At 35.3% G+C, this 24,438-nt stretch overlaps 1 protein-coding gene across 14 annotated transcripts in view; it reads right to left on the bottom strand.

Moving 5' to 3' along the window:
- FTO (FTO alpha-ketoglutarate dependent dioxygenase) overlaps positions 1-24,438 on the bottom strand; it is a 458,508-nt gene that overhangs the window by 166,923 nt on the left and 267,147 nt on the right. For 7 of the 14 annotated variants that reach the window (XM_074293425.1, XM_074293417.1, XM_074293416.1 and 4 more), the window contains one exon: positions 11,200-11,324. The exons of 1 other annotated variant lie outside the window; for it this stretch is intronic. In XM_074293425.1, the coding sequence (XP_074149526.1) occupies positions 11,200-11,324 (125 nt within the window). Of the gene's footprint in view, positions 1-4,164; positions 4,324-11,199; positions 11,325-13,205; positions 13,335-17,241; positions 17,384-24,438 lie in introns of those variants that run through there. 6 more of the 14 variants (XR_012486832.1, XR_012486834.1, XR_012486833.1 and 3 more) reach the window with 4 other exon arrangements.

Raw genomic sequence — 24,438 nt, 5'->3', positions numbered from 1 at the left:
TCTGCTGCCTTTATTTCTACCATGCACTACTAATGAAATTATGTTGACTGGGTCAACTACAATTTAAATAAATCATTTATATAACTCAAGTTATATATCTTATTTATCTCAAGTAGGACCTCACCTAAGCAAAGGCATTCTTTTTATATCTCTCAATTATCATACTCACAAAAGAACTTTTTCAATACCTTTTCAATCCCTTCTCATACCTCCCATGGTTTCCTCTCCTCTAGCATTCTCGGCTGAAAATCTTGCTTCATGTTACAATGAAAAAAATTGGGAGCATTCACTAAAATCCCCTCTTATTTACTCATCCTCTTCAGTTTATACTATTCAGATCTTTGGTCACTATCTCATCCTTTACCCCTATTCTCACATGAAGTTGCCCTTCTTTTTGTCAAGATAGGTGATTCCATTCTTTCTTGTTCTCTCCAGCAGATTGACCCCTCTTTCATCTACACTCTTCTCACACATTTTCAATAGCTCCCTATCTACAGGCTCTTTCCCTATTGTCTAAAAACACAGTCATATCTCTCTTGATCCATCCATGGCTAAAATTCTTGAAGATGCCATCTGAACACAGAAATCTATGTTCAATGTCTTTCTTCTCATTCTCTTCTTATCTCTCTGCTCTGGCTTCCAACTTTACCATTCAACTGAAAGTGCTCTCTTTAAAGGCATGCTTATCTCTTTTGCTAAACCTAATGGCTTTTCTTAATGCTCATCCTTCTTGGTTTCTCTAAAGCCTCTGACATTTCTGATCACCCTCCTCTCCTCTTTGTTACTCTACATAAGTTTTTATGGAATTTCTCTCCTGACTCTTCTCCAACCCAACTGACTGCTTCTTAGCTTCTTTATTGTTGGATCTTCATGCAGGACATTTATGCGGCCTGCCAGGTTATGGCAAATGGGCTGAGGGGCAGAGACAGAGTGTGAGTTTTTGTTTTTACTGTAGTCCGGCCCTCAGGTCTCTCCCCAACTCAGGTTATTTTTCTTCTCAGCTATCAAAATGATGTTCCTAAAGCACAGATCTGACTATGACACCACCTTCCTTCCCCATTCAATAAATTCAGTGGTTCTTTATTACCTTTGAGATCAAATATAAAATTCTTCATATGGCATTTAAAGCCCTTCATAATCTAGTCTCCTCCTACCTTTCCAGATTTCTTATTCCTTACATCCTTTAATGTACTCTGTGATCCAGGGACACTGGCTTCCTTACTGTTTCTCATATAAAACACTCCATCTCCTAACTCTGGACATCTTCACTGGCTATCTCCATGCCTGGAATTCTCTCCTCCCCTTTCTGTCTCTTGACTTCTCTCAGATGTCAGCTAAAGTCTTGTCTTTTACAAGAATGCCTTTAATTCTATGACTTCTCTCTAAGATTATCTCAAATTGTCATATATAACACACAAATGTGTACATGTGTGTATATATCTACATGTGTGCATATATATATATATATATTTAAAATAATTAGTACCATATATATGTGTATATGAATGTATGTATAGGTATGTATTATTTGTAGCTAGCTGTTTACATACTGTGAACTCCTTGAGAGCAGGGACTATATATCTTTCTATACATTTTCATTACTTAGCATAGTTCCCAACATAAGCCCTCTATAAATGCTTGTTGATTTGATTTTAAATGCCTACTATGTATAAAGTAGCATGGAGACATAGTGTAGGATAGTCGGTACAGTGTTTACCTTGGAGTCAGGAACACTTTTGTTTCATAACCTACCTTTGCCATATACTAGCTCTAAGTACTAAATAATATTTTAAGAATTTAAATTGAAGAATCAAGACAAATCTGAGGTACTTCTACATACCTCTCATATTGGCTAAAATGACATGAAAAGATGATAAATGTTGGAGGGAATGTGGGAAAACTGGGACACTAATAAATAGTTGGTGAAGTTGTGAACTGATCCAACAATTCTGGAGAGCCATTTGGAACTCTGCCCAAAGGGTTATAAAAACTGTGCATAACACTCTTTGATCCCAGTGTTTCTGTATCCCAAAGAAATCATGAAAGAAAAAAAAGGACACACATGTGCAAAAATGTTTGTAGCAGCTCTTTTTGTAGTGGCAAGGAACTGAAACTGGGTAGATGCCCATCAGTTATGGAATGCCTGGAAAGACTTACATGAATCGATGCTATATGAAGTGAGTACAACCAAAAAGAATCTTGTACTCAGCAACAAGAAGATTATGTGATGGCCAATTCCATGGATCTTTTTCAACAATGAGGTGATTCGGGCCAATTTCAATACACTTGTGAAGGAAAGAGCCATCTACACCCAGAGAGAGGACTGTGGGGATTAAAGGTGGATCATAGCATAGTATTTTCACCTTTTTTGTTGCTGTTTGCTTGCTATTTTTTTTTCTTTTTCATTTTCTTCCTTGTTGATCTGATTTTTCTTGTGCAGCATGATAAATATATAAATACATTTAGAAGAATTGCATATATTTAACCTATATTGGATTACTTGCTGTCTAGAAGGGGATGAGTTAAAGAGAGGAAGAAAAATATGGAACATAAGGTTTTGCAAGAGTGAATATTGAAAACTGCCTTTGCATGTTTTTTAAAATAAAAAGATGTTATTTTAAAAAGTTTAAAATCCAGAAATTGTAGTGATGGTGCATTGGTAGGGAGGTTTACACACACACACACACACACACACACACACACACACACACACACACAGCAACCTCTCTTCTCCAAGGACTTAATTTTAATGAGATTTAAATTAAGAAAAAATGTGACAACAATTATAGCTATTCAAAAATGGAAAAGGCTGACTCCAGAGGTAGTAATTTTTCCTTTACAAGAAATCTTCAAGAGAAACCTGGATGAGCATTTGTCAGTTATTCTGTAGAGAAACTTCTTGTTCAGGTATGGGCTGTATTAGATAGTCTCTGAAATAGCTTCTAAATATGAGATTCTATGAACCAAATCAGAGCTCACTGCCATCAATTTTCAGAAAAGCTGTTGTTTATATGGAAAATAGTATCCTACAGAATTCAGAATACATTGTGAACTACCTAATATCTTACCAAGAGAATCAAGGATTTCTGAAAAGTATGTGCTGAAATATCTGGTATACATTTAGTCAACTTATGACAATGGGCAGGTTCTAAAATGAAAAGATGTGGAGGTAGGTAGAATAAGCCTCCACCTCCTAACTAATTGGCCATGCCAAGAAGAAAAGGAGAAGGAAGAAGGAGTGGTAGACCTTGAAGCCTTGATCACTCTGCTTTGGAAACTTAAAAGCTCTTTATCCAAATAGTAACTATTAATCATGAATTATCAAGGTCAAGGGATTTATACAAATTCTATAATTAGTTATTTTCCAGTCAATTCAAATCACTAACCCAACTGAATATGTGGAAAATCCTAATACTCATAATAACATTTGAGTTCTAGGTTTTCAAGCTTTGACAAAGATATCAATTGAGTCATAGCCTCAAAAGAAAAAATAAATAAGAATAAAAAAAAAAAAAACCTCCCCTCCCCCCTTTATTTTTTGCACAAACTAAGTTCTAACTTTGAAGCATGACAACTGCTTAACCCTAATTTGGAAAAATACTATAGAATCATAAGTATAAAATATGCTTTACTTTTGAAAGAAGTGGATGATATATATAAAGCCTCCTTTAAATATAGAGGATGGGGCTATGACAAATTTCTACAAAGAAATGCATCAATCATCCACATTTTAAAATACTGGTATCACTATATCTAGAGAAAGATTTTTATGCCCAAGAAAGCATATCTGGTTGTTCATCTTAACTGTATCAAAGGATTCTAGGCAGAGTCTAAGCTACATAAGATTTCACAACAAGGTTTATCTTAGGTTAAAAGATGATAAATATACATGTATACATACAAATAAAGGAGAGACATGTTAATGGCCATTGTCAAATCAAGTTGAATCTTATTAATTTTTTATCTTCCCTGAACCTATTATTACTTTATCTATCTTCTTCTGAGAGCTTTAAATAAGAGAAATATGAGTTACTGACAGAAGCCAAAGAACCAGAGGGTCACCAAAAGCTAAGTCTGTCAATAAGCAACTAGACACAGGGTCAGGGTGACCTTAGATAATGAATACTAGGACATAGCTATGAATGGAAGAATTACTGAATGAATGAATGAATCAGCATTTATTAAAGAACTGAGTATATGCATAACATATATAAAAACAATTCAGCTTCAGAGTTGATGGAAAGGCCCAGAAGTCCTTAGGCTTTAGAGGTATGGTGGATGACAAGACTCAAAATCTCCTAGGTTACATCACAGGACAGGGGACTGTAAGACATAGAAAAAGGGCAGATTATAAAGCCTGGAGTACCTTAGGTGGCAGAGGCAAAGCAAAGAGTAAGGTATGGTGATATTCCATTCATTAAAGGTATAGAGTTGTTGACTAACATCTCATCCAAATGAGATAGCAATCAAAAAGCCCATGGGAAGAGGGAAGGCAAAGAGTACTGGCCAGTGATGGCCTCTTCCTGACACTTTGTGGTGTTGGGCAGCAGGTCTTCCCAGTGCTCCAACATTCAGGATAGGTTCTAGGACTATATGCAATGTACTGAGAGGCTCTATGACAGCTTCATTTGACATCTTATTGTCTTAATAAAGCCACTATTCTGATAATCTTTGTGGCATAATAGACACATTATAAAAAGAGAAGAATGGTCTATTTGGGCCTGCCATTTTAAAATATTGTTTTTTTTAAATTGATTGCACTGTTTTTGTGATTTCATGCTTCATGTGGCCTTTAACAAATGTTTTCCTTTTTGGTACTTGCACCCTCAGGCAGTTTTGCAATAGGCACAATCTTGAAAGTTATGTTTACTCCTAAATGTCTCCTTCCCTGTATTATCCTAAATTTAGCCCCTCTGATAATTATAAATTCACATGCTTTTACTAACTAAATCAAAATTAAAGGTGAAAAACAAGATGAACTATTAGAGTGAATTATTTCCTTAAGTAAAAGCATGATGAAACTTGAATTTTTTTTCAATTGCTGTCTGTGTGAAAGTTATTTTGGAAAGCAGGCATTAGCACTATCAAAAGTCACTTGACACCCTAACAGTATAACAAGCTTTAAGAGAAAGAAGGACTCTTGATTTTCAACTACAGCTCTATATTTCCCCCAGTGACTCAGTATCTCTCTCAATTTCAGGTTGAAATAACAGATTTTTCCTTTATGGCATTTTATGGGGAATTTCCCGAATACTCCCCCTTGTTTCATCCTTATACTGATTGTTCAATTTCTGCATGATGCTGAAATATAGCACTTTATATAATACTTTCACAATAGAAGGGTTTTTTTTAAGCTTAATAAATGAACAAATTTTATTTTGTGGTCATGGAAAATGGTAGCTATCTTCACAGAAAAATTATTACTTTATGGAAAATAATGAAATATTCCTGAATAATTCAAGAGATAACCTAATAGAAACAAACCGTAATAACAAATCACTATGCCTATGTTCCATTCACTAGAGGCACTAATTATATAGCATAAGTAAAATATTTCTTTACAGATCCAAGGCAAATAATACAAAAGCCCATGACTTTCATCCAGTCATCTTCCAATACTTTACCATTTGGATTGTATTACTTTAAAATTTCTTTTATTTTTTTTCTAATGAATTCCCCTTCTCTTTTTAATTAAAGAGTGATCATTAAGTTTTCAGCAACTTTGGAGGATGGTGGTTGAATACGATCTTTTTTGATCTTTACATAATATATACTTCAAATATACCTTAAATACTAAATATGTTAATAAAAGGCAGCCTTGGGAAGATGCCTAGGCTTGCTTAATATAAATGAAAGGGCTGAATTGTTGGTAAGAGTACATCAGACACAGACAGTGAACTGTACCTTTTCTTTGTCATCCTTTTCAAATGATAATTCTTTCACTGTCACCATTAAATCTTAATCTATCCCAGCTCCTTGTATGGGTCATTGATTCTATATGTACTGCTGTTATTTTAAAATGTTTCCCCTTGGTAGGGAAAGAGAAAAAAAAAAAAAAAAAAGCTGTCGAGAGCCAGATGGGCCACTTCACAGTTCATTTATCAAACCTAATACACTAGGCTCCACCCTCCTCTCACTCACTGTTGCAGTTAAACTTCCATATAATTTGGTAATCATTTTCATTATCAGAGAATGACCCTAAAGGAGACTACCCTGGGATGCTCAGTCCACACAAGTCTCCCAGCTGTTCCTTTTCTGTTTCTTCCTACAGTAGACCTTAAGAACCTCATAGTTTATTAGCTGCAGACTGACCTTTGGGAAGCAGAGGTCAAGAAGGGGTCAGATCTGAGGGCTTGCCTAGCTCTTTAAAAGCTATAACAACTTGTCCATCAGGCACTAGTAGACAGTATAAACAAACCTAAATCTTCAGAAATTCTGGACCACTTCTGTTAACACTTCTCCCACATTCACAGTCCCCCCCCCCCATATACTTTGAATTGTTCAACTCTGAATAAGTGAATAAACATCCCTGATAAGCCTATTTGAAGAGAGTTGTTTGGGGAGTTATTAGCCTTGAGGATAGAAACCCTTATCACTCAAATGCATCTTTGGGATCAGTGATGGCTCAGTGACAAACTAGATTGTTTACAGTCGGGCAGAGTAGAGCTTCCCTTAAAAGTTAAATCCACAAGACACATGTGCTTCCTGTTCAAGGCTCTTTGGATAAGTCCAAACAATGGCTCAAAAAGTACCTCGCTTGGAAGACATATATTTGATGAGTATATCAGAAGTTCTACCTTGAAAAACAAAACTAGAAGACAATACATTGCCCCTCAATCTCACCCTGTCCCATCTCAGTATTGCATAAGGAGCCTGCCACAGACTCAAAATTGTTATATTACAGTAGCCTATAGCAAAATTTCTGCCAGCTGCTTTGACTTGATTGACCTATATTTCTCAAAGTTGTACTCTTCATAATGAGTTCTCTAATGTGCAATATAAGGTAATTAGAGTCATCTGTATTTAACTTCCAGAGGAAAAAAAAAAATTCTATTATCTAATCTAGCTGATCCCCTGATAGCCTGTTGAAAGTAAAATACTGTAACCTATTGCTTGCCCTTTGACAAGTGCTAATTATTTCCTGTCCAAGCACATTTTTCTCATGTAATTCCAAAGTACACAATAGGCTGATCTCTAAAACCTAGGCAGCTCAGCAAGCAGTGTGGCGGATGTTTTATAACTTTCACCACCACATGCTTGATGGCTACCATAGTCAATGCCTCATTCCAGACATCCAGCTGAAGCTTTGATGGGAAAAAGGGAGGAGGTGTACGGTAACAGTCTGTTTATGTGGTTCATATGGATGAGACTCTTAGATAGGTCACTAGAATGGGAAACATCAAATGATGGGGGTGGGGAGAGTGGGGGGAGGATTATAGTTATTTAATACCCTAAGGATACTTTCTGAGCTCTCAAGACACTGCCCTCTTGAAATATTCTTTCAGGTGTTTAGTTTTAAAGAGGCCTGCATAGTGTCTGTTGCTAAGCTTTTTCTTCCCCCACTCTTCCCCACACTCCCCCCGCCCCCAACGCCACAAAGTACTTTAACATTTTTGCTTCAGAGACTAGACTACATCTACTTCAGCACTGGCTCCAACTCCTGATTAAATTGTTAGTAGTAAGTAAAAGCCAGAAACACTGTAACCAGACTCCTTTTAAACAAGCTATTTTTGTCATGCAGCCTGGTGATTTGGTATATTAGGAAATTATTGTTAACAAACTGAATGCACTCTCCAAAAGACATTAATTCTCAACATTTATGCTTTCTCTATGTAAGGCTGACTTTTTTACTTTGTTTCCTCTTAAGGTAAAAGGGAGAACATGGTAAAGGTGATAGAAGGCCTTTTTTTCTTCACTCTTTTTCCTTCTCTTTGCCCATCTTTTCTTTTAATCAGGGAGGGTAGAAGGAAAGGTCCAGAACTGAAAGGGTCAAAAAGAAGAACTAGATCTCTCTAAACTGACATTTGATTTAAAAAAATAATAATAATAATATTGAAACAGGCCAATTAAAAAATAAATCAACTTAAATTCAAGTTTTAAAAAAATTAGAAAATTATTTCATTGCTGCAAGTTGACTGGATTCACCCATCTCTCTGAAATAAAAATGAATGGTATTCATATACCATTAATACTTTATTGATTGTTTCCTTCTTTGGAAAACACTATCATGCCTAGGTTAGTTCCAGGAGGCAAAGAATTTCAGAGTTGAAATTCAAATTCAAGTATTTACTAAGCATCTAAGACATTAAAGTACCATGCTAGGCAGTGGGGAATATCAATTCAAAAATAAAACCATCTGTAGCCCATCAAGGAACTTATATTCTACTGGAAGGAACTCCAGAGAAAAACCCGCTTCTAGCGTAATGCCACAGTCTCCTTGAACTGCCCTACCTCAGTCATTCTGCCCCAAACCTTAGGCTATCATACCACCCTTCCCTCTGGATTATCAGAATAATTGATAAGGATAAAAGATCTTATATTTTAGAAAATCAGATGCTGCTCCCCATCCCAATTTATTAGAATATCAGATATCCTTCCCTATCAAATATCAGATAATCTTCCCATCTCTGGTATCTCCCCATCATCTCATCCTACCTACCCACTCCCCATTATGTCATTGTTTATGACTCCCTATAAAGAATCTCTATACCCCACATTCGATACTGGATACCTGGAGACAAGAGTCCTATCCAGTCAACTGACTTACTTTCCAATAAATTAAATTATAACTCTCTAACCTCAATCTTACCTCAGTTGCTCCAGCATTACACTAGTTGCTAGTGCAACTCTTCCTTATTCTGCCAAAGATATATTGACCTTTTGGGGGGCATATATTTGTTGCACATGTTTATATTTGTATAGTCTTTCTCTCTTTCCTCTCCCTCACCAGCTGCTTAATAAAATGCAAGCCTCCTTTAGGACAGGCATGGTTTCATTTCTGTCTTGGTTTCCCTAATATAAAACAAAGTGCTTGGCACACAGTGAGTGCTAATTAACATACTTAGCAATACTGAGTGAGCAAATCAGAACAAGGAGCCTTTCAAGGTAGCCCATTCCAATTTGTTACTAAAGACGATGCTCTATAAACAAGACCATTCCTGATGTCTCTGCAGCATCAAAATATTGTTTCTAGTTCTACCTTCTTGAGTCAATTAATAAGTATAATCCCTTTCCCCCCTGACAATCTGCCTTTCAAGCTCTTTGGAGCATATTATCACATTGCCCCCTAAAGCTTTTCTTTTTCAGGCTAAGCATCCTTTGTTCCTTCATCCAAAACTCTAATATGGTATGACTTTGATGCTTTTTGTCATCCTGATTGCCATGTTCTTTTTTTTTTTTTTTTTTTTTTTTTTTGGCTGAGGCAATTGGGGTTAAGTGACTTGCTCAGGTTCACACAGCTGGGAAGTATTAAGTGTCTGAAATCAGGATGGAGCTCAGGATGTCCTGACTTCAGAGCTAGTGCTTTAGTCACTGTGCCACCTAGCTGTCCCCTGATTGCCATGATCTAAAAACTCTCCAGCTTATCAGTGACTAGCATTTGTAGTCAGAGTGGCCACATGACCTCTGAATGTAGCCTAAGGTCATAGGTACTTTTTGGTTGCAGGAAAATTTAAGTTTTATTCTGTTTTGTTTTGTTTCCAAACACTCCTATCTAACTATATCTCCTTGATATAATACTTATGAATATTATTTATTGAAGCATATGTAAAATTTATATTTATTCCCTCTGTTAAATTTAACTTTCACTGATTTGGTCCTGGGTTCAAGATTATAATCTTTTCTTGGATCTTGAGGCACTGTCATCTGATTTGTTAGCTATCCATCCCAGCTTTGTGTCCCCTGAAAATCTGATAAGCATCTATGCCTTTATCTACAGCTTTACTAAAAATATTAAACAGAGTAAGGTTAAGTACAAATCCTAAAGACATCGCACAGGTGTCCTAGGAAGATATTAATATTGAGTCAATAATGACTCTTTGGGCCCAGCCATTTAACTAATTCCAAATTTTCCTAACTGTACTATTTCTAGTTCCCAATTCTCCACGTAGTCATCAGAACAGTGTGAAAGATTTTATTGAATTATTCACTAAAATCTAGGTAAATTATGTCTATGACAGTGCCCTAATCTACTAATGTAGTCTGTCAAAAAAGAAATTAAGGTTGATTTGACATTATCTATTTTTGATGAAGCTATGGTATATCTCAGTGATTTAGATGAGTCTCTTAATTTTTTATAACTGATACTAATTGAACTATCAATTGTAATAGACTATCAATTGCAGAACTTTGTTCTGAGAATATTATGTTTATGAAGAGATATACCTCATTAGTAGACATAGTATTCTGTGATTAGTAAGATTCCAACCATCAAATATAGTCTTTTTTTTTTTTACTCTCTAGCATAGAGAGATATAAAAACCTCAAAATTCTTTGTAACAAAAAGTCCACATTACAAATTGATATTTGGAGGAATAGGTATGTGTTTTCCTTCTTAAAATTGTACACTGAGTAAACCAATGTTAAAATACATTATCAGAAGTGGAGGAAAATTGATTGTGTAGAAACTTGTGTAGAAGACTCAACAAAAATCATAGTTACTGAAGCATAGTCAAGTTTATATGCAAAGAAAATAAGGTGACTTGATGGTAATTTGCACTTATTTAATATCCCACAGATGAAATGGAAAAACATACCAGGTGAAATTTTTTCAAGCAATTCATCCTTCATCAAATGTTGTAAGCATTCACTCATATAAGTATTTCCTAGGCTTCTCTCCATATTAGTTTTCAGTATGTTGGTAAAACTAGCTTTTCAGCATCAGGTACATTATGCTTAGAATGTAAACATCTGTGCTAAATATTAGTCAAGAATTAAATTTCTCTCTCTCTGTCTCTGTCTTACACACACACACACACACACACACACACACACACACACACTCTTACACTCTAGTGCCACAAGCCACACTAATAATACCAATACCAAAAAGAAAAAACCTTCTCCAGAAAGCATCTTAAATGTACTTTTTCCCCCCATAGGTTCTCCAATGAGAAAAACTGAGCTAGCAACAAGAAAGCTCCTCAGCTAATACTGCTTGTAGACTTCAGTAAACAAAAAGCATTTAATTAGAGGTCTAACCTCATACACCATTCCATTCGAAGCTCTTGTCGTGTGGTGAGCAAGGCAAGTAAACCTGTTATGATTTCATTCTTTTGTTCCATGGGCAATCCCTCTTTTCTGATTTCACAAAGCACTGCATTTGTCTAAGAAAAATGATAAAAAAAAAAAAAAAAAAAAGAAAGAAAGAAAAAGAGGAAGAAAAACATAAAATTAATAAAAAAGCCCATAAGCAAATAAGGACAGTAAATCAATGGCTTTTTTTTTTTATTACAGTTCCACTGCTAACAAATCAATACAGTAAATGATGGTCAAAAATGGGCACCATATATTTGGTATTTAATCAATGTACATGGCATATAAGGTAACCTATAAAGTTCCATTGCCTTAAGTAACACATTGTGCATTCTCCCTTTCATTTTCTCAACACACATGCCTATTTTTTTTCCCTTTGAGCTGCTGAGCATAAGCAATTATTAGAAATGATTTTCACGTACGCTTCTCTGTGAGTTGTTTGTTTTGCCTTTTTAAAAAAGAAGTCTTTGACTTTCTCTCTACTTCCTGCTACCAGCTGTGGCTTTCTGCACTGTCTCTCTTCTTTGAATCATTAATTTCTATTCTCAGCCATGCCAATGATTTTTTTCTTCCCTCATTTTCTTTAGTTGGGGGGTAGGGGAGACAAACCAAGATCTTGCTAAGAAATAAAAATGTGCACAAAACACAAGGATTATATGATATCCAAACTGACATTTTCATGATTTGAAAATCCACTGCATATACAATTATACCCATATTTAAAATAAGTTTAAAACATCTTTAAACAGATAAAAAGCTACAAGGACCAACAATTTTGTGGGGAATTGTTTATTCTATGATCACAGCAACCGAAAGAAATTATGCTCAGAATTAATCATATACATACTTACATTTACAACTTTTGCCTAGTTGTAGGAAATCAGATGGGAAAGTCTCTTTAAACAGTCAAGACCTAAATACCTAAAATGAGGGGTAAGTGAAGTTTTCTTCAAGAAAGAAAATTCAGTACTCATCTAATTATCATTTTCACTTGACCCCAACAAAACTGCAAACTTTTAGTTTATATGCATGTTAAGATCTCTACAAATATATATACAATAATATAATAAGAAAACTGTAGAAATATAGCTTTAAATTTGAGTAGTGTTCAATTATTTCAAGCATATACTTTTAAAAATATGTGCATCAAATATATATATACTAAAGAAGAGAAATTAAGACAGTCAGAAAGTTGTTATTCTACATTTAAACCATGTCTTTTGGCAATATTCTTAACACAATAACTGTTAGAGAAACAAAAAGTCTCCATGTTGGTGTCTTAAGTACTCTGTAATTTTCTCCCCTGATTTATACCCATAAAAATATTTTCACAATGAAAATCCCAGCATAATTTGCCCTTCCAACTGGTTTTATATAATCTCTTTACAATCTGCATAATCTCTTTATAGCCTCATCTTCAAATGACAAGGGGGCTTCCATCAGGGCTCTGTTGGACACATTTTAACTGGTTGGCAGCAGGATTTTTAGGCCTCGGCTGCAGAACCAAATTGCATGGCCTCTTCAAGCAATCCCACTGCTCAAAGGCTGACACCAACAAGTATCTAAAGCATGTCTAATTCCAATGAGGCCCAGTTTCAAAGAGTATTCAAACAAACAAAAGCCTGTTTCCTTGGCTATGTATAACTTAACTCATGTATACCTAACATGAGAACTGTAAGGGATAACAAAAGGTTATTTAGCTTTTCCTCCACGTTTGAAAGTACACATTATTTTTTACCCAAACCAAAAATGTTGAAACAGATTCAAATACATACATCAGAAGGGTCCCACAAATGCAATTAAGAACATAAAAATATTACTACAAGACAGATTATTTCTCTTTGGAATGAGATAATTTTTTAAAAATTACTCATTCTTTTAACATTAATGAAAATTTCTTTAGCAAATATATTCTACTTTTCAGGGAGGAAAAAAAAAAGGTTTAGATTTACCTGTGTTATTAGGAAAATTTACTTCATTATCTTTTCATCTTGATATTGCAAAAGTCTTGAACACTTTTCAAAAGATCTTTTCCCAATCCATCAGCTCCCCATATTCATAGCCTTTCCTCCTATACTTTCCTGCATAAGAATGACATGCTTGACTACATGAATTGTACTCCTATTATCTTTATAATTTTTATTATATGTCCTAGCTACCCACAGCCTTGTTGTTTTTAGATTCTAGGCCCTGTTGTTCCATCCCAACTGGCATGGCTGCATTAAAAGTCTACAAATTATTATAGACAGTAACCTAAAAACAATAAAAGAAAAAAAGACTCATTCCCAGCATCTAGAAAACATTTTTTGTCCTTCACATTATTTAGAAGCCATTCTTTGTTTCAGGGAAACCCTGGAAACAGGGTTTTGTTTTGTTTTTCTGAGATTCAGGAAAAATAAATGGATAGATATAAGAAAAAAAATGAAAAAGAAGTACTCCAGATGAAAAAAGATATTCATATGTGCTTTTACTTTAAGAAATTCTGATATATTAAAGAATAAAAACTATATAAATTCCCCAAACCAACTAAGGGTAAGAGATTATTCAAACAATATTATTCACATAATTCACATTCTATAATTTTCATTTATCTACAACTTTTCAAGTCCATGCCTAGAATATATTGAAAGTTACATCCAACTTAATGCATCCAATATATAAAAATGAGAGACAGGGGGAGAGATCATAGAATGAAGGAAACAGCCATGGTTGCAATGAGAAAACATTAACAACAACAACAACAAAAGAAGGGTGAGTTGGGAACAACCCTATAGATCCTAAAATATGATATCTAAGTTGAAGTCAGCACCCATACTCTTTTTAAATTTAGGATGAAAAGAACTAAAGACACCAAAGCAGACTTTGGATTGCCAAAACAATATGTTTTCCAAAGGCAGTTAATGGTGATATTTTCCTCTTCTTAAGAGTGTCATCTCCTCCAAACTTGACTTCACCTAGGAAAGATTAATAGGCTATTTACCCATGAGCAGCAGTGTGAATGACAGGGCTGTCTCAAGAGAATCATAAATCTGAAAATATCAACATATCCTCACTCCTTCCAGAGCCTAAAACATAGCTTGATCTCAAAACTTGGGGAAAGTATACAGCATTGTTGAGATAAATAATTTGTAGGTTAAGTTTCATATCATAGTAACTTTCTGACTGAGTTCAAAACCTAGGGGGGAGCATGGAAATACTGACAAACCTCAAGCCACAATCCACAAGGAGCAGGTTGGAACGAATAACATTCTCTCCTTCAGTTTCATCTCAAACTAAATCTCCTTGACTCTGTAACTGTGACAATGCAACAAGAATGTCACTTAAGTATTCTATTCTTCAAAAGAAAAATTTTAAAAACTCAAATACCTCAACCTGTATATTATCAAGAACTTGGAGCACAAGCAACTTTTAAATGTCTCAGTTCATTTAGACAACTGGGAGTGATATACCATGTTAAACTATGATACTATCAGAAGAATTATAAAGCAGACACTATCCAGATGCATAAAGGGCCTGAAGCATATAGTTTAAAAAATTCTTCAATGATATAAAATACTTGACAATGGCTTTGACTTTTGGAATCTGAGAAAAATAATCAAGATTCCAGTAAGAAACTGGTAAAAACAGGTGATCAAGCCAAGTAATATTTTTAATTACAAAAAAGCTGTTTTGATTATAAAGTATGAATGATATGAATTTCCTTGTGTGGCTCATAAGTAGCTATAAAAAGCAATTCCAAAATAAATTTTCAAATTCCAAAGATATTTTTGACAATGGCAATATTTTTGAAATAAGATGTAACTTCAAAGATAATATATTACAATACTTTTGGAGTCTATACATTTATATATTTTAAAAGAATCACTGAATTTCAGTTGTAAAGGACTTTGGGACATAGGTTCAAAGCCATTCACCATTCCTTTTCCACTCTAATTCTAATCAATGTTCTTTCTAATCTGAACTGAGATCTTTAATCAGAACTGAACATTGGAATGATAGATCTGATGGGATTACAGCTGTAGAAAGAATTCTATTTTTGGAGTCAGAATACCTAGTTTTGAATTCAGAAAATGATGCCAATTTTCTTATGTGGCTGATAAATTGGTTATAAAAAACAATTCAAAATAACTTACTACCAATTATTACCTGTAGAATGCTAATATAGTTCCTTTCCTTCTCTGGGTCTCAATTTCCTCATCAATAAAATGAAAGGATTAAATGAGATGATGTCTAGTTTTTCCAGGTCTAAAATTCTATTGTGCTCTAATTCAAGTCAACAAATATTTAGTAAGATTCTATTATATGTTGGGAACTTTGACAAGAGCTGGGGATATTAAAAAAAAACAAAAAACTAAAAGATTATCTCTGTTCTCAAGGAGCTCAAAAATGAACGGTGAAGATAACATATATGCAAACAACTAAATAAAAAAGATATATAATACAAATTACATGATAGCAAATGACCATAGTAATCTAGCATATGATAAACCAAAGATCCAAACTTTTGTAATAATAAACTCATTATTTGACAAAAACTTCTGGGAGAACTGAAAAACAGTATGGCAGATACTAAATATAATATACCATCAACTCACACTGTGTACCAAGATGAGATACGTGATTTACACATAAAAGGGTGATACAATAAGCAAACCAAAAGAGCATAGAAACTTTTATCTGTCAGATTTATGAATAATAGAAGAACCCAGGTCCAAAGAAGATAAAGAGAACATTACAAAATGTAAAATAGATAATTTTGATTAAATTAAATTGAAAAGTTCTTACACAAACAAAATCAATGCAATCAAATTTATAAGAAAAGCAGAAAACTGGGGGAAGAATTTGTAACAATTATCATTGATAAAAGCCTTGTTTCTCAAATATATAGAGACTTGAATCAAATTTATAAAAATACAAGTAATTCCACAGTTGATAAATAATCAAAGGATATGAACAGGCAATTTTCAGGCAAAGAAAATCAAAACCACCTATAGTCATATGAAAACATGCTCTAAATCACTAGAAATGCAAATTAAAATAACCCTTAGTTACCAGTTCACCTCTATCAAAGTGGCTCACAGGACAAAAATGGAAAACCTTGGATATTAGAGGAGATATGAGAAAACTGGAACACTAATGCACTGTTGCTAGAGTTTGTAAACTGGTCCAACCATTCTGGAGAGCAATTTGCAATTATGTCCAAAAGGCTATAAAACCATTACTAGGTTTATATCCCAAAGATATCAAAAAACAGGAAAAAAATGGAAAAGGACCTGTTTGTGCAAAAATAAATGGGAAATCAAAGGGATGCCCATCAATTGAGGAATGGCTAAACAAGCTGTAGTAAATGATTGTAATACGATATTATTGTGCTATAAGAAATGACATTTAATCAAAAGCAGGATGATTGTAGAAAAACCTGGAAATATTTACATGAACTGATGCACAATGAAATAAACAGAACCAGGAGTGAATTGTACACAATACTGTTCAATGAAGAATTATGAATGATTTAGCTATTCTCTGCAATACAATGATATGATACAATCCTAAAGGAGTAATGATGAAGCATACTATCCACCACCAAAGAAAGAACTAATATTGACTGAAATCAGTCTGAAGCATTGTTTTTCACTTTCTTACTTTCATTTTTTCTTTTATTTGAATTTTCTTGTACAAATGACTAATATGAACATGTTTTACATAATTATACATGTGTAATATCTGATTGTTTACTGTCTCAAGTTAGTAGAGGAATAGAATTTAGAACTCAAAATTTTAAATAAAAATATTTTTTAAATTGGGGAGGAAAAACTAAGGATTTGTATCAAAGAAAACATGTTAAAATGGAAACTTTTGTAGGAATAAGAAAATTAACTTATCAAAAATAAAGGTTATACAGATAATTTTAGGATGAGTATAGAAGACGCATACTAGCATTAATGAGGATAGCAAAAGGCTTCTTATATACAGAAAGTAAGATTTTACCTGAAATTTGAAGGAAACCAGTGAAGGCCAAATATTGAGATGAAGAGGGAGAGAATTCCAGACATGGAGGACGGTCAGTGAGAATTTCCAAAGTTGGGAGATGGAGTGTCTTATATGATGAATAGTAGGAATGTTGGTATCTCTGAATTAACAGAATATGAAAAAAATAAGAAAGGGTTGGGTAATGAAGGGCTTTGAAAGCCAAACAAGGATTTTATATTTGATTTTGGAGGTAATGGGGAGTTAATGCAATTTATTAAACTGGAGGGGCAGTATGTGGGGTGGTCAGAGTTAATGCAATTTATTAAACTGGAGGGGCAGTATGTGGGGTGGTCAGAGTTAATGCAATTTATTAAACTGGAGGGGCAGTATGTGGGGTGGTCAGACATGTCCTTTAGGAAGATCAATTCTGATAGGGGGAGGGGAGGATTATTTGGAGTATTGAGGGAAACCAAACCAGCAGGCCATTTCAATATTTCAGGCATGAGGTGAGCAGGGTCTGTACCAAGGTGGGAGCAGTGTCAGAGGACAAAAGGAGACATAAAAGATATGATAAAAGTAAAATGAATGGAACTTGGTAACTGATTGGAAAAGGGATGAGGCAGGGGAGGAAGATGGAAAAATGAGGAGTTGAGGATGACAACTAGGTTGTAAGCCTGGATAAGTGGGAGGATGGTGTGCCTAAGACAATAATAGGAAAATTAACAAAAGGGCGGACCAAAGAGGAACAAAGAAACATTGAGCTCCTATTGAGCTCCTGTGGAATCTACTCATTTTACAGATGGAAAAACTGAGGCTCAGAGAGGTTAAGTATCAAGGAACAGCAGGGAAGCCATCATTCCTAAATCACGTATGCGGAGGAGAATAAAATGTAAGAAGATTGAAAAATAGGAAGGTGACAAGTTACAAAAAAGCTTTAAAAATGAAATGAAGGATAATATCCTTACTAGTTAGATGGCTTTGTATAAGATCATACAACTAATAAGGAGCAAAGGCAAAGTTGGAATAAAGGTCTTTTAATTCCATGTTCAGTGTTCAATCAGACATTTATTAAGTATCTGCTAAGTGCCAGAGACTGGGCCAGGTGCTAGGTGGTAGCTGTTGTTGCTGTTCGGAAGTATCTGACTCTTTATAACCTCATGGCTTTTTTTCCATGGGGTTTTCCGGCAAAGATACTAGAATGGTTTGCATTTACTTCTCTAGTGTGTCCCCATTTTACAGATGAGAAACAAACAAACAGAGATTAAGTGATGTGACCAGGGTCACACTACTAATAGGTGAATAAGGTAGGATTTTAAGTCAGACCTTCCTGACTCCAGGAAACCTCCAGTGTTCTATCCAGTACACCACCTAATGGCCCCAGGTACAAGGTACAGGCATACAAAGAATGAAACCCTACTCTCAAGGAGGTTTTATATTCTATTATATCACAAACTCTAGCAATTGTTTAATGTCTGGTTAATCGAGAAAGAGGAAGGAAAATTATGTGTGCCTTAAGAACTTTCAGAGAGCCTTAGTTTCTTCTGCCTCAATAACCTGAGCTTTCTAAGAGAGAGGCGATCACTCAGCCATGAATCTGTAACCTCTCATCTATCAATTTAAAATGAATCACTTCAACTATTTCTCCCTTGATATAACACCTGTTATTCAGTCATATAAACAACAAACATCAAATATCAACAACGTGAAACACCACGTATACTGCAGTCGATTGAAAATATCTCTTTTATTTTAGTTAGAGTATCAGCACACACAATCAGGACTGAGGATACTCTGTGAAAGATTTTCAAGGCAAACAATCTAGAAGTTGAATATGCTCATTTTAGAATAAAATCTGGAAATATGTTATTCATTATAATCTTAATTTAACTGCTTTTTAAAAAAAAATTCCTTGATGTGACTTCTTGGGCACATCCACAGAAACATACTTCTCTTACCAATTTACCACTTATCTCCCCAAGAGCCATAGAGGCAAGATGGTAGTCTAAAAGTCTTGTTTGTTGTTCCTGCTTCCTCAGCAAAAGTCTAGCTAATGTCCTTCTAAGGTACAAGGGCATAAACTTCAACATCCCAGGGGGACCAAAAAAAAAAAAAAAAAAAAGTAATGCCCTTGTTGCGGGAAAGAAAAAGTGCCATTTCTATCACTTCTTATATTGTCTGCCTCATTTTAGGAGTCTATTTCCCCTCTACACACACAAATTACAAAGATACGCTCCAACTGATAACAAGGGCTAAAGGTTCAACTTGTGAAGAAACTCACTTTAAGATGTTATCAGCTAGGAAAGCTATTTCCTCACATCAACACTGCATAGGTCTGTCAGAAACCCAACAAGTACCACCCCTCTTTAAAAGGGCAGAAGCACTTTTTCCCCCTAAAGAAAAGCACAAAACCTACTACTATAGCTAGAGTTCCATCAAAGAAAGGTCGACCTTAGGTCTTCCTTCATTTAATGATAGTTAGTGAAAGATTATTGTCTTGTGGGGCCTCTGTAGTCAATGCTGAGTGATGCCTTAACATTTCCTAAAATGGACTGGATGAGCATCACCTCAGATTTTTACCATGCTTAAGTTCTCAGGTCAAAAGAATAAATAAACATTTCTCTTAGCCCCTCTGCCGGCCTTATCTACTCCTCCTGTGAGTAGGAGATTTTTGGGGGAGGGGTGCTATCATTTACACAATGTTGAATCTTTCTTTCCTCCATTTCTTAAATTGGAGGAAACATCCTAGATGACCTCCTCTGAGAGATAATACCAAATAACCATTGGGTATTAGGTATACTGGATTAGTTTAAAAAGTTGTCTTCATAATTCACTACTTATCCCCTTCCTACTAACCCAAGAAGTAAAGTGGGAGATAAGCTTATTGTATTAAAACTAAGTCCCAAAGACAATAAAATCCAGAAGTCCACAAACAAATAAGTCTTTTATTCCCAACGAGAGGGGCATTTGGTACAATTCAACTTGAAGACCCACATTATTAATTTCTCAAGGGAAAGAAACTCAGCAGGCAGAAAGACAATTTACCTTTTAGTTCTTGACGTCAACAAAATAAATTCTGGGTTCCTAGCATTCTCTGTCATGTAGTCAGGAGAAGTAACTGGTGAGTCAAGGCAAATGTTATTCTAGTTAACTCATAAGATTTTAAACATATGCCTAAAGTAGCCTTAACAAAACATTGTGCTGTTCTTTTCAAAGTTTCACATCATCTCAGGATTTGATTTGTAATATCCTAGAATTCCATTCACTTATTTGTGTCATAGAGGCTTAAGCCGGCCATATCTATATCACTATTAAAGCCTTGTGGGGAAATGTATGAATACCCAGACTGGAAGAGACGGTCCCCATGGCTGTCGGTGGGGAAAACTGACCACTTGCAGGCATTTAACCTCCATAGCCTACGTCTGCTGTCACAGGGAACAAGGCTAGACATCTGCATTGCAATTGACAACTTTTGTACTTTGGATTTTGGGGTAAAAAAAAATAGCTTGTGTTTGTCAGGGAAAGCAAATACAAAAAAAAAAAAAAAGGTGGAGAGGAAAAAAGTGTTGTTTATAGAAGCCAGCTGCTCTAGCCTTGGCGCCAGCAGCTCCTCATCCTGCTATTTTACGCCTGCAACCCCACTGCCCCCACTGGCACAGGTACAACTAAATGTTGACTTCAATGCTTCGGAGAGCACTCAACTGATTTTGTACATGATTAATTGCCAAAGACATGGCTGACCATATGGAACAGAGAAAGCATCAAGTAATTCATACTTCTGTATGTGATCATTTGGCCCCTGTTGTTTTAATGTACAGGAAAGAGCTAGTATAGCACAGACCTGGTGTCTTGCCCTTGACAGCCCATTAAGAAATCTCAAAGCACCTAGTTGAAGTTATGCTGTTGGCTTTTCAATAGCAGCCTAATAAAACAGAAGCAAAGCTTTCCAACTAGTCTTAAATCTTTCACATACAGTACATTAACCACTGCTGCTAAAACAACTGGTTTCTTATGATAGGAAATGGGATTTGATTTCTAGCCTCTGCATACTTACTGAAAGCCTTTTTCTGACCTTTGTAGAGTTTACAAAACCATTGTTTTTTCGTTCCTGCCATTTCCAAGTTTCTTGCTATAGAGGGTCTAATAGATTTGTTGAAGGTTCAGTATACTCTATTCTTACTCAACTGTCTGTATATACTTTGTATAATCAAGGCTGACTCGTGGGACACTGGAACGACAATTATTTTTTTCCAAGGAGAGAGGAATCACTCTAGCATCTCAAACATTAACCTCTTTGAAAGAAACCATACACAGGGGGGAAAACTTCAGAAAACCAGTATTCTCCTTGATTCTTCATCTCCTCATTCAGTAAAATCCAACTCAATTTGTAAAAGAATATCTATTTTCTAGTTGTTCTACTCTTTGCAAGTGACACTATATGCCAGGCAAAGGAGGAAGGTTCAGACTCAGATGAAATGTCAGTGTCCCATGCAGCAGTCGATTAGCTTTATCCATTAGTAAAATCTTTTCAGATTTTACTTTTATTAGTCACTTTTAGTTGGGGGAGGGAAAGAGAAGAGAAGAATATTTCCACAGTATTTTCCTTTCAAAGATTTTCAAATGACAGTGCTAAAAAGTTTAATCCCTTCAGCACAGTCATTTTGGCAGTTCTGAAACATGCTGGCAGGAATGCTATTCTTGGCATCTTCTATTAGAAAAACATTTATATGAGTTTTTGTCTATGGATTTTCTAGATGTCCTAATTATCTTCACACCCAAAGAAACCATATATGGGGAAATCTCTCTGCTTCAATGTTCACTAGGATAGTACGTTCTCCTGTTGCAAGTCAAAGGGAACTTCCTTTTATTCCTAGGAAAACACCCCCAACTTCTAATCTGAGAAATGTAAATGAAGAATAAGATTTTTGAAATGTACTCTGTGTGTGTGTGTGTGTGTGTGTGTGTGTGTGTGTGTGTGTACACTCATTAGCATGTTAAGGTCAAAGAAACAAGAACATTTTAAAAGCCTATAGTATATTTAAAAAATCAAGCAATACTATATGAGCTAAAGTTTCAAGACAATTTCTGGATTAGAAAACTCTTTAAAAAGGACCTTTTCTATATAAATTTAGATTTATAAAGCACTTGTGACTTAATGTCCATCCTCTGAGATAGGATTCAACCCATTTGCAGATAGAACTATCTAAGGACACAAATCAAATTTTAGGCAGAGAAAAGATTAGTACTTTTAGCCAAAAAACATTTTGGCCCTTTATTTATCATCCTAGCAGACAAATGAGATTGCAATATCAAAAAATTCCATTCCTGTAAATATAGGTGTATTATTCACACATAACCCTTAGCAAAGAAAGCAAATGGTTTTAAAACACACCTCTACTCTATAAACTATTTTCCAATGAAGAATTAAAAGTAGATTCTATGATTTCATATATTACATATAACACACACACACATATATATATATACTATACATATATTCATATATACATTCTGCATAATAAATATTATAGTCGTTTGTGTGTTTTTTTTTTCCTACAATGACCTTTTATCTGGATATTCAATTGCTTTGTCATTATCTTTTTACCTAAGTCTCTCTATTTTTTTTTAAAGGCAATGGCTCCTACCTATAAAACTCTCCAATGCCTAAAAAATGGGCATGAAACAATCAGCATTTCTGAGGACATTTTGCTATCTTTAGTTAGGCTCTAAAGGGTAAAGCACAGCCAGCTAGCTACACCAAGCATTAAATGATTGAGCCACTCAAGATGTTTGGAATAAAAGTGGCTTAGCACCTTCAGATCTTTGGGTGAGTGAAAGGTTACCCTTTTGCCAGATTCTCCCTCAGAACAGCTCCCTCCGTCACCCAAACATCAATAACACAAAGAATGAAGTGGGTCTGCCATACACACTGGATTATATGAAGTGTAAAACATTGGGGGGGAAAGGAAAGGGGGAGAAATGCCTTTGAAAGGAAGCAGGGGGAAAAAGAAATCACACTTGCAAGAGGATCCAGCTGACAGCTCAGTCCCTAACAAGTGAGACAAGTGAATATGTTTGGAAACATTGTGAATGCAGGGAGAGAGCAGGCCTTTTGTCTGCAGCCCTACAGTGTGTCTTTAACCCAACTGCTGCCTGCATCGCTGAACATATGTTTTCTGCACAAGAACTGAAGCAGAAAAAGGGCTCTTTGTTATAATTCACTCCTTTGTATGGACCTCTCTTTCCCCCAACCAATGCTCTTTTTTGGTTGCATCTCAACACGAGTTGCAGTTAAGGCCAGCCAAAGCCCTAGTAATAATTTACTATTGCTTGGGAATTGTGGTTGAGGGTACACAGAACAGAGACCCCACTCCTACCACAGACACAGAAACTGCTCTTCACCATCTTGGTGACACCTCATCAGTATAATCAGAGCTGCCCTTTGTGTGTAGAGTATCCCCCAGAGAACCTAGCCAGAGAAGCCATCTCCTCTCCACATTGAGCCAATCATGACTACAGAGAAAGGTTGCCAGCATCAGATGACCTTCATTCAGACATGACTTCTACACCTTCTCATTTCCCCCACATTTAATTAATAATTAAATTAATAATCCTAAACCACTGCATTTGAGCCAATGTGTATAAGACACACACACATACACACGCACACACATGCACACATGCACATATGCACATGCACATCTCAGCAATGGGAGAGTTAAAAGATATGCTAAGATATGGTTCAAGACTATTTCTAGATGTTTGTTACAAGCAGAGGAGAATCAGCAGTGTCTCTTTGCCATGTGAGGCAAAGATCATCAAGATGCAGAGAGATGTTAGCACCTTTTTATTCTGGGTCTAGCTCTATGGCAGCTAACTGAATACAGGGTCCAATGTCAGTCCATCAATCCATCAATATTTCTTCAATGTCTGTTATATTCAAGGCACTGTGTCAAGCATCATGGAAAATGAGAAAGTAGAAAGAGGTGATCTCTAATGTCTCTTCCAATTCAAATATGTATGCCAGGGGCCCTGTTTTCTCAGAGTTTAAAGTTGGAAAAAAAAACACTTCAGTAAATCTTAGAGTTGCAAGAAAACTCAAAAGCCAACTAGTATGATTTGTACAGTTCCATAAAGTCTTTGACATAATTAATCCACAATATATTTATTTTGTTAAAAAAAATTTCTTCTCTAGAATACATGTTTTTCCCCATCTAT

The sequence above is a fragment of the Sminthopsis crassicaudata genome, chromosome 2 (genome assembly GCF_048593235.1).
Source record: "Sminthopsis crassicaudata isolate SCR6 chromosome 2, ASM4859323v1, whole genome shotgun sequence".
In the NCBI taxonomy this organism is placed as follows: domain Eukaryota; kingdom Metazoa; phylum Chordata; class Mammalia; order Dasyuromorphia; family Dasyuridae; genus Sminthopsis; species Sminthopsis crassicaudata.
Note: the sequence above shows the minus strand (reverse complement) of the source record. Positions and strands in the feature narration are given on the sequence as shown.